This window comes from Otolemur garnettii, unplaced genomic scaffold (genome assembly GCF_000181295.1).
Source record: "Otolemur garnettii isolate 467f Iridium unplaced genomic scaffold, OtoGar3 scaffold00075, whole genome shotgun sequence".
Taxonomy (NCBI): domain Eukaryota; kingdom Metazoa; phylum Chordata; class Mammalia; order Primates; family Galagidae; genus Otolemur; species Otolemur garnettii.
The window spans coordinates 1,468,275-1,478,665 of record NW_003852470.1 but is presented as its reverse complement, the minus strand read 5'-3'; the positions used below and the strand labels follow the sequence as shown (position 1 = coordinate 1,478,665).

The 10,391-nt window shown below is 48.0% G+C and overlaps 1 protein-coding gene and 1 pseudogene across 2 annotated transcripts in view; one reads left to right on the top strand and one right to left on the bottom strand.

Annotated features, from left to right (window-relative positions):
• The first annotated feature begins 3,912 nt into the window (after window positions 1–3,912).
• The window catches only part of PPP2R2D (protein phosphatase 2 regulatory subunit Bdelta), a 55,996-nt gene continuing 49,517 nt past the window's right edge, over window positions 3,913–10,391 (top strand). The window contains exons 1-2 of one of the 2 annotated variants that reach the window (XM_003794055.3): window positions 3,913–4,376; window positions 4,460–4,552. In XM_003794055.3, coding sequence (XP_003794103.1) covers window positions 4,370–4,376; window positions 4,460–4,552 — 100 coding nt within the window. In that variant the 5' untranslated portion in view covers window positions 3,913–4,369. Of the gene's footprint in view, window positions 4,377–4,459; window positions 4,553–10,391 lie in introns of those variants that run through there. The other variant, XM_023515621.1, reaches the window with a different exon arrangement.
• LOC111726684 lies at window positions 9,857–10,321 on the bottom strand (annotated as a pseudogene).

Sequence of the window (10,391 nt, the reverse complement as noted above, 5' to 3'; positions counted from 1 at the left end):
CGTCATTGTTGTTCGGCAGGTCCGGGCTGGGGATTCGAACCCGCCACCTTAGGTGTACGTGGCTGGCGCCTTAGCCGGTTGAGCTATAGGCGCCGAGCCGCAACAGTTTCTTAATTGAATTCCTAGGATGACTCACTGAATCTACTTTTTTAGATTAGTCTCTTTTTTAGATTAGTCTACTTTTTTAGATTTAGACCCTGTCTCAAATAAAGGGGGGCGGGCAGCACCTGTGGCTCAGTGGATACGGCACCAGCCCCATATACTGAGGGTGGCAGGTTCGAACCCGGACCCGGCCAAACTGCAACAAAAAATAGCCGGGAGTTGTGGTGGGCGCCTGTGGTCCCAGCTACTCAGGAGGTGGAGACAGGAGAATCACCTAAGCCCAGGAGTTGGAGGTTGCTGTGAGCTGTGTGATGCCATGGCACTCTACCAAGTGAGACTCTGTCTCTACAAAAAAAGAAAAGAAAAGTTTCGAGACTGGACTCCATGGCACCAGTTAAGGACCCAGGGCACTCGGCACACCCAGTGAAGTGTTGACTGGCTATAAATTTAGTCTAAACAGAAATTATATGAAGATATAGCCACCTTGAAAACAATCTATGGGGAGATCTGTTGGACATATACTATGCTGAATAATAACACCGCTGGTGCTGCGTTTGCTGTAACGTTATAAAAATAACAAAGAGAAACAAAAAAGCAGAACAGGTCTTTGGGGAGACATCCTTGCTGTTCTCTGGAATTGCTGGCTTTTCTGTAAATCGAAGCAGAACTGTTGTTCTCTCATCCACTTCTCCGTTGCTTGGTTTGGGTGACAGGTGGATGGACTCATTGGTTCAGCACCAATAATTCATTAACAGGCCTAAGATTAAGCAACACAGGGCTTGAACCACATCTGCAGATCACCCATTTACTTAAAAGATCATTTGAGTCTGGGTATGTGTCTGGTAGCTTGTCTCTAATTAGCAGACTTCTTTAACTTAAAACACTACAAGCCTTTAGACAAAGTTTTGTTTCTTTAACCAATTACAAACCAAAGAATCTTTAAACCCATCTAGAACCTGTAATTCCCCTACTTCTAGATGTCCTGCATTTTTAGGCTAATCCAATGTATATTTTCCATGTATGATTGATGACTTTACATGTAATTCCTGTCTCCCTGAAATGTGTAAACCAAACTGTAACCCAACCAACCACGGGGAGAGCACTTACTCAAGTCTTCTTGGGTGTGGTTCTAAGTCACTGTCACTCACACTTAGCTCAGAATAAACATCTTTATTTTACAGAGTTAAGCTTCTTTTCAGGTTACGCCTTCCTGCCACTCTCCCTGAAGCCCTCTCCAAGCTGTGTGCCCATCCACTCCCTAGTAACTGTTCTGTCTCAGTCAGTAATAGCCTCCCAGTACCCCAGTGGCTGGCCCTCAGCACTTTCCCCACAGCCTCTGAGAGCTAGCCACTCCATCTTCACCAGGCTCCACACCCACTACTCACGGTTGTCTGGGAGCTCATGTGACCAGCTGCCTCTCCTTGGCCTCCTCACACCTTGAGGGCTCTGTCCTTGGTCCTACCGCCATCTGTCCTCCCTCCTGGGGTGATCTCACCCAGTTTCCTGACTTGAAATGACCTCTAGGTCCTCTGGATTTTAAACTTCTGGCTGTCCTGTGTGCTCCCTGCAAATGGCTGTGCTGACAGTTCTATGGGTTTATAGTCAAACTCTGGGTGGTCTGCAGCCCTTCCCATCTCAGGGCCGGGAAAGTCCATCCTTCCAGGTTCTCAGACCACCTGAGTACATTCCCTTCTTTTACACTGCATCAATTCCATCCCCACATCCTGGGGGCCCTGCTTTCAACTGGTTCTCACCATACCCTACTACACTCACAACATGTCCGTCTTGCCTGGACAACAACCCTGCTGGTCACCCCACTCTTCCTGCCTTGCTCCTCCGGTCCCCACAGCTGTTCTCAGCTAACTGGCCACAGCAACCCCATTAAAGCCCAAGTCAGTCTTGACCCTCTGCTTAGGCACCACAGCCCATCTCCCTCAGGCCAGCCTTTCCTTCACTCATCCGGCTCCCTACCCCACTTCTGCATGTGTCTTAAACAGACCAGCTGTGGTCCTGCCTTTTGTGTTTGCACCTGCTGTGCCCACTTCCGGGCACAACCTTCCCCCAGGTTTTTGCATGGCTGGGCCCCTTATCTCCTCCTGCAGCTTTAAAACTGCAATTCCTCCAATACACATTCCCTTTCCTCCTTCTCTGTTTTATTTTTCTCTTCAGTTTAATCTGACTTATTACAGGTTTTGTCTTATTGTCTTCTCCACTGAAATGCAAGCGTACTAGTGATACTGGATTTTTAACACTGGATTTCCAGGCTCTTGTTCTCGACGATTTGATGAATGATGAATCAATGGACCATAGAATGAACAGTGAGGTTTTATTTACAGCTCAAAGAACCAAACCTCCTTCCAGGGCAGGATACAAGTGTTACAGCTCTTATGAAAACAACTCTTACAAAGAGCCAAGCCTCTTTGTAGAGCAGGATAGAGTGCTACAGCTCTTACAAAGGACCAAGCCTCTTTGCAGAGCAGAGATCAGCAAAGGGCCAAGCCTCTTCGTAGGGCAGGATCAGCAGCGGAAGTGTTACAGCTAAAGCTCTTACAAAGGACCAAGCCTCTTTGTAGAGTAGGATCAGCAGTAGAAGTGTTACAACTCCTACAAAGAGCCAAGCCTCTTTGTAGAGCAGGATCACCACTAGAAGTGCCACAGCTCTCACTTCTTCTTCTTCTTCTGGACAGTCTGCAATGGTCTGCCGAAGTCTTGTTTTTCTGCTCTATCTTTTTCAAAGGTCTGCCACGATCTGCCCCCAGGCTCTCTGCTCAGGGTCTTATATAGGTGTAATAGCTTAGCTGTGATTGGTCTATAAAATGGACCAATCAGGAGCAGGATTGAAAATGGCCCAATCAGGGATGGGCACCAGTTTTCCCTTGATTGACAGGTCCTCTAGCACGGCTCTACTGAAGCCTCTGGCGAAAGAAAGCTCCCCCGCTTGCTCCAGCCTGCTGGTTTCTTTGCCGGCTGCTGTCACCAAGACAAGGTGACAGGTTCCCTCCCCAGGCCCTGCTCGGCTGAGCTGGCTGGGGTGCCACTTTTCCGGTATCACTAGGGCAGGGATTTGTCTCTGCCAAGTCCCCAGGAGTGTGAACAGCCTGCAGCCCACAGTAAGGGCTGACCAGTAAATATTTATGGGGTCAACAAGTATTCCTAATGGCAGGGACTGTCTTTGGGAAGTACAATGTGATCACTGCCAACTTCACGCTATCCCTGAGAAAAGTTACAATTAACGGACATCAAATCCATAAATGAATACAGAAACTGCCTGATTTACGATGGGTGGACTTGAAGATTTTTTGACTTTGCAATGCGTGCAAGAGGCACTAAATGCACTTTTTAAATTAAATGATAGCTGTGTACATTAATGCAAACACGGGGTACAGTGTAGTGTTTTCTAAATGCACTTTCGACCTACTCTATTTTTGCCTTAGCAAGGGCTCATCCGGACCTAGCCCTGTGGTAAACCCAGGAGCACCTGTGATGCTTTGATAAATGAAAAACGATCGGCCATGTTTCCCTAAAACTGTACTGGGAGCCTCAAGAACCCTTAAAGTAGCCATTTGGTGGGCCACCGTGAGCGAAGTGGGCCCGCTATCAAAGATGCACAGAGACCTGCCGGGCCTCCGGCTCCCAGGTCAGGTGCGAAGCGCTCCAGGCGCTGAGGAACCGGATGCCCCGCCCGCTGCCGCCGAGCGAGCCCTCCATTGGCTGTTCCGGCAAGGTCCGCGCCCCCATTGGCCGAGGCGCGGGCAGGGGTGGGGCCGGCACATTGGCGCCCTGCGGGCGAGTGTTCGACCGGCCGCGGAGGCGCGCCCAGTGCTTCCGGAAAGGAGCCTCAGGCGGGCGGCGCTGGTCTTCAGGAGAATACCGGACGCCCACCTGGCTGCTAAGGCCCGCTGAGGGCCCAGGTAGACGCCCGGGCCCCTTGTCCCGGACTCCGTTGGCCGCGCCCTGAAGCGCCTCCTTTCCAGACCGAGAAGAACTGGGCCGAGGGTCAGTGAACAGCTAGCGCAGGCGCATTAGGCGCGCCCCCGGCATCCCCCGCGGCCACCCCCCTCGCGGCCCATATGAGGAGGCGGAGGGGGATGACGTCATCCAGCGGGGCGACGGGCATTGGGCGCCATTTTGAAAAGGGAAAAAAAATCCCTACCCGGCGGCGGCGGCGGCGGCCGGGGCCGAGCGCTGGGCGGCTGCGGCGCGGAGGCCGCCTCCCTGTTCAACAGTGGTCGGCGCGCCGGTCCTGCGCGTCCCGCCGCCCGCTGCCATGGCAGGTAAGGGGCCCGTGCGTGTTGCGGGGGCCGGTGGGGGCCGGGTCCGGCGGCTGTGGCCGGGCTGACCGCCCCGTTGTTTGCAGGAGCCGGAGGCGGCGGCTGCTTCGCTAGCAGCAACGACTTCCAGTGGTGCTTCTCGCAGGTCAAGGGAGCCATCGACGAGGACGTAGCCGAAGGTAAGGCGCCGCGCCACTCCGCCCGACCGCTTTGCGGACACCTCGCGGGCAGCGCTGGGACGTTCCGGCCCCCGCCCCGAGACCCCGCCCGCCTGCAGGAGGGAAGGCTGGCGAGAAAGGAACGGGAGGGGAGGCTGACGGGAAATAAGGAGGACAGGAGGGGAGGCCGGCGGGAAGGGAGGACAACAGGATGGGAGGCCAGCGGGAAGGGAAGAAGCAGGCCCGAGGGCAGGAGAGAAATCCGACAGAAGTGCAGGAGGGGAGGCCAAAGAGATGGGCAGAGGGTGAGAAGGGAGGCCGGCGGGGGCTCGGGGACAGCAGCGGCGCTCGTGGGGGTCGCGGCTCCAGCGAGCCCGTCCCGTGGGCGAGGGCTTATATAAACCACCAAGGTCACCGGCGGGCTGCGGGACTCGGGCTCTCCGATGCCCGGGCTGCTGCCTCTTGCATGGGGCGGAACTGAGGAAGCAGCCGCAGACATTGGGGACTCCGGAAACTGTCGGGGTCTAGGTGCCCAGGAAAAAGAGCACAATAGCAGCAGAGGATGGGAGGGCGCCTGGCCCTTGAAGCTGTGTCGTTAGTCACCTGTGGTCTGGAGCAGGCCGTTTTCCTCAGTGCCTTCATCAGAAAGAGAGTTGGACTACTTGATTCTTGAGGTTGTTTTCTAAGGTTCTGAAATTCTTCAGTTTTGCTATGAAGTCTTTCTCATTTTCCTCTGGTATGTTTTAAAGCCGCTGTACCAGATTTTATTTTGAACTTGATGGTATTACCTTAAGTTGGTTGGTCTTTTCCTTGGTTATAACGTTAAGTGGGCAGAAGGCACAAAGTTTTAGGGTGATGGCAAGAACGGGGGAGGGTCTGCTGCCCTAAATCCCAGGGAAGCTGTCTGTCATCTTAAAGTTTAAAAGCTTTGTTCCTTTCCTGATGCATAATTGAGTGTAAAAGTTATTCATAAAGACTTACAAGTTGAATATTTCAGATTTAAAGTCATACTGTTTTACATTGTTAGTACATCTTACTGAACATTGTAAATCTTTAACCTCTTAAAAATTTTCTTTGCACCAAATACACTTTCCCTGCCTCAGATTACCAACAACCTCTGGTCATACGTCTGGTCAGCCGTCCTGTACCTAAACCTCCCCCCCCCCCATGACCTTTTTGCTCCTCCTTCATCCTGGGCCTCTCCCTGGCACTGTATGTGTTGACGCATGACTCTCGAGGACATCTGGAAGGGACAAACAGTGCCCAGGTTATTGAACAAGTGAAACTGCATTGAGAAATTTGTAAAACTGTGCTTTGAGATTTGAAACTAGTGGTTTTTACACAATCTAAATAATTTATTGATTTTGTTTCTTCCCTTGTTTTTACTGATAAACTTTTTTTAAATTTCAGGTTAATTTGAGGGTACACATGATGAGGTTACACTATTTGCATTTGTTAGATAAAGTTCAAGTTGTAGTTGAGCTCTTTCTCCCTGGGGTGTGCTGTAAACCCTTCCTTATATGATACCCTTTAGGTGGGGGCCTATCAGTCCTCCTACACCTCCCCCCCCCCACTTGAATTTAATTGTTTCTCTCTCATGTGGGGATATAATTGTTTATCTGTTGGTTTCATATTAGTGTTGCATACTTTGGATACTTGCTTTTCCTATTGATTGTATTTCTTTTGTAGCAACATAAAATATATTACCTTTTTTGTCTTATTTGCATGTACCAAGTGAGTGACAGTTGAGCCTTATTCAGGTGATGTCTATGGCCAGTAAAGCAAAAACTTGTTTATTTAAAGATAGGGAGGTAGGAGGACTTAATGCCTATATTAATTTCTGGGTTCTTTTCTATTTTTGAAAGTTTTATTGAAGGAATTAAAATTTAAATCAAACTAAAGTATAACTTACACTTATTAAAATAGCATACTTTCCCTTAAAAAAGTCTTAACAGAAACAGTTGTTCTCTGAGTTAAACCACTTTGCACTTTTTGCAGTTCTAAACCCCCCATTTTAAGTAAAAAATTGAATGCATGTAGAAGTTTGGTATTTCAGGTTGTCATTCATTTTGTAACATTGCTTTGCAGTAATTCTCCCCTTGTGTTTTGTGGTTATTATGTGTATTCAAAGCTTTTTATATTAATCCATGTGCAGTTTGGCCATAGGAACCCATAAGGCTTAACGCACTAAACCACAACTCTTCACCTTTCAGTCAAATGTTTGTGACCTTGTTAGCTTGTGTTATGTTATTACCACAGAGTTGCTGATGAAGGACAGAATTGTAACCGTTAGTAGCTAAGGAAAGTTAAGCAATAGGAACCAAGAAGCTGGTCGTGCCCACACTCAGCCTGGATGGGGAAATGCTGATAAGAGATAATTAATAGGAAATGGGTAATTTAAGGATGTTATCATTGCATACTGATACTTGGACTATAGAACTTAAGGTACAGTAAATTTTATTTGTTTAAATCTGTGGCCTGTGAGGGACTTTGTTGAAGATTTTTGTCAGCTCTGCAGAATCCACTGTAATCCTCCACCGTGGCCTATCTTCTGCTCTCCCTGCAGTGGGTAATAGAAAGAGCCTTAGAGGTTGACGCCAAGACCCTCTCCAGACTTCTTTGGGGATAGTGCCAGGTGTACACAGAGTGTACAGGGGGAAGGGTGGACATGCCTGGCTTTAAAGGTCATGGAATAGCATGGAAAGGCTTTGGTTTTGTTTTGATTTTTAAATGATTAGTTTTGGGAGCCTGAATCTTAGTTCTAGATTTTACGCAGTACTGAACTGTGTAAAATTTGATGCTCCCTTTTTTAAGAATTGAGTTTTGCTGTGGGTCAGGTCAGCCATCATTTGAACAGTGGTGATTCCATCAGATTTCCCATCTCCCTGCAAATGGGCATAGAGCTGAGCTCACAAGGAAATTAAAAATTGTCCTACTGGTGACCAGGTACATAAGCAGTGGTCAGTAATGACCTCTTCCACCTCTGCTGAAAGGTCGACTAGATGAGCAGAAGTCAAAACAGTGAAACCAAGAGAGCTTCCAGAAGGAAAAAGAAAAGCTGTGTGTTAGCTTGTGCATCCCAGGTGGTTTTCAAGTGGCGAGCACGTTTGTGGATGTTGCTGCACATTGTGCAGACTTTTCACACGTGTTGTACGGGCCCTTCACTGTGCCGCTGCCCCCTCCTGGAGCACGCATCTGGCAGGTGATGTCTTTTGCAGATGTCAGACAGGTGTTAACATCCTTGGCTCATTTGTCTCTGAGCTCCTCAAGCTTGAAGGTGGGCATCGTCCTCTCTGCACCCCAGCCCCTTGTAGAGGACCCAACCAGAAGGTCACTATAGGTAGTGGTTGTTGAAGGCTTATGACATGTCAGAGATTGCCCCAAGTGTGCTGCCTATCAATTAATTTAATCTTTACACTAGCTGAGGAGGTAGGAAATAATTGTTCTTAATCTCAGCTGCAAAAACCAAGGCACGGAGAGCTGTTAACTAGGTCGTGCAGCCAGTATACGGCAGAGCCAGGGTTTGAAGTCACACTGGCTTCAGAGCCTCCATGTGCCGTCCTGCTTCAGGACCATTTGTAGCCAGTATACTTGATAAAGGTCAGACTGTGAGACGTGGCTGCCTAGGTTTGGGACAGCTGCCCTTCTGAAGATCTCACCACCAAGAACTCTGTGAAAATGTTTTTGAAAGCAAATGAAATACCTTCAATGGAAGGAGCTATCAAAATGGAATAAGATTAGTAAGAAGGGTTCAAAAATAGCATCATTTTCTGAGCAATTCTCAAAATATTTGAAGAATATCAGAGACACAAGAATCTGAAATGCCTGCGTGTCAAATAAATGCTGCAGCACCTTTGCCCGTGGATTTTCTTTGAACATGAGCAGCCTGCTCACTTGCAGGGAAGCTGTGGGTCCTGCTTCCTGCATATGTGACAGAGAAATTACTGGAGGGCTGAAGGAGGGAGGAGCCGCTGCTGGACCAGGTTTCATAGAGCTTTGCATCTGGGATAGCAGCTGGCTCCTCTCACATCAGACGTTGTAGTTTTAAGTGCTTTGACTTTTTCTGTGATGATCTAACTTTAATCAGTTTCTTAATTCATGATCTAATCTGTTGCTTTGAATTAGACCTTGACTTTTTTCCTAAACAAAACTAAAGGTTTGTCTGCTTTAGCCAAGCATGAATCTGGGGAGTGATATTAATGACATGAGTGTTTGGGAACTCTAGTAGGATAAACCTTTCTAAGGGGGGTTACATACGTTTTTATGAAAGAAACGTTTTAAGTTGGAAATTTAGAGAAAGTAAGGGCATCAGTATCAGGAAGCTATTGTGTTTCATTGACTACAAGATACATCTAATTTAAAGATAGTAAAATTTGGGGAAATGTACTTGGAATCATTGAAACACATGGAGACGTGCCCAGCCTTTCCCCTCTGCCACACTACTTGGAAAAGTAAGGGTTGTCTCTTGAGCCACACATTAAACACATAACACTGAGGACAGCTGTTGACACCCTGCAGTACTGGGGAGTGCAGACCTTCCTGGTGCTCTGACTGGTCTCTTCTGTGTGTAGACAGTGGGCACTCAGGCTAATCGGTGATCTTTACTCTTGATGGAACGTGGTGTTTGGTTATTTGCATTATTCCCAGACCGATTTCTATATACCGTTTTAGAATTTCCATTATACCTATGCCATTGAAAAGGGCCTTCAGGAAAGCATGCTCTGGGGGAAGGCTGTTAGTAAGCCAACGCTGTAGGAATATTTCTTTTTTTTTTCTTTTGGAGACAGAGTCTTACTATGTCGCCCTCAGTAGAGTGCCATGGCATCACAGCTTACAGTAACCTCAAAACTCTTGAGCTTAAGCGATTCTCTTGTCTCAGCCTCCCAAGTAGCTGGAACTACAGGAGCCCACTACATCGGCCAGCTATTTTTTGGTTGCTGTTGTTGTTTAGCAGGCCCTGGGCTGGCTCAAACCCACCAGCCTTGGTACATGTGGCCAGCACCATAACCACTGTGCTATGGGCACTGAGCCTGTAGGAACGTTTCTGTGGTTTGATTTATGAGCACTTCATGGGAAGAGCCTGCCTTTTCTGAGATCAGCACACTCACCATACCTGTATCTTAATGTCTTTGAAATCACGGCACATGATCGAGAAGCCCACCTAGCCATAATTATATAATCAGATGTAAATTTACAAGATTTGTGGTAGAATTAAATCATACCCTTGTTTTATTAATTCCATGATTTTATTTATTTATTTTGGTTTTCATGTTTTTATTGGGGGCTGTGAGGGAGGGGGAGCCTTTTCCCTGTGGATGGAGGTGCTCACAGTTTCTTCAGTCACTCCAGGCTTGAGCCCTGAGGGTCTTGGGGATGCCTGGGCACAGTGGGCATGTTCCTGTCATCTCAGACAGGCCCTGGGTAGATGTAGGGCGTGGCCTTGTTGATCACGCTAGCATACTTGATGGAGGGGCTGATCATCAGCATAATTACAGCAAGGCCCCCGATGGTGAAGGAGACCACCAGCACTGGCTCCTTGGCCCAAGCATTCTTGAGGAAGGCGGCGAGTCTAGCGGCCATCTTGGTCTCGGCGGCTGCGGCTGCAGCTGATTCCCTGATTTTAAACGGTTTGTAATTTTGATAGGAAGTTCTGGATTTGGTTTGTTTGCCTTTTATCTGCGTGGAAGGGCCCTTTCAGCCTGCTTACCTAGAAATAGGATCAGAAGATTTTGTTAAGATCAAAGGACATACAGTGCTTCTATAACCTGTGAAGTGCTATTCTTAGTTCCCATGTGTTGGGGGTGCTTAGGTTGGTTTTAACTGTATGTAAACATTTCACTATTTGGCTATTTTTTTTTTT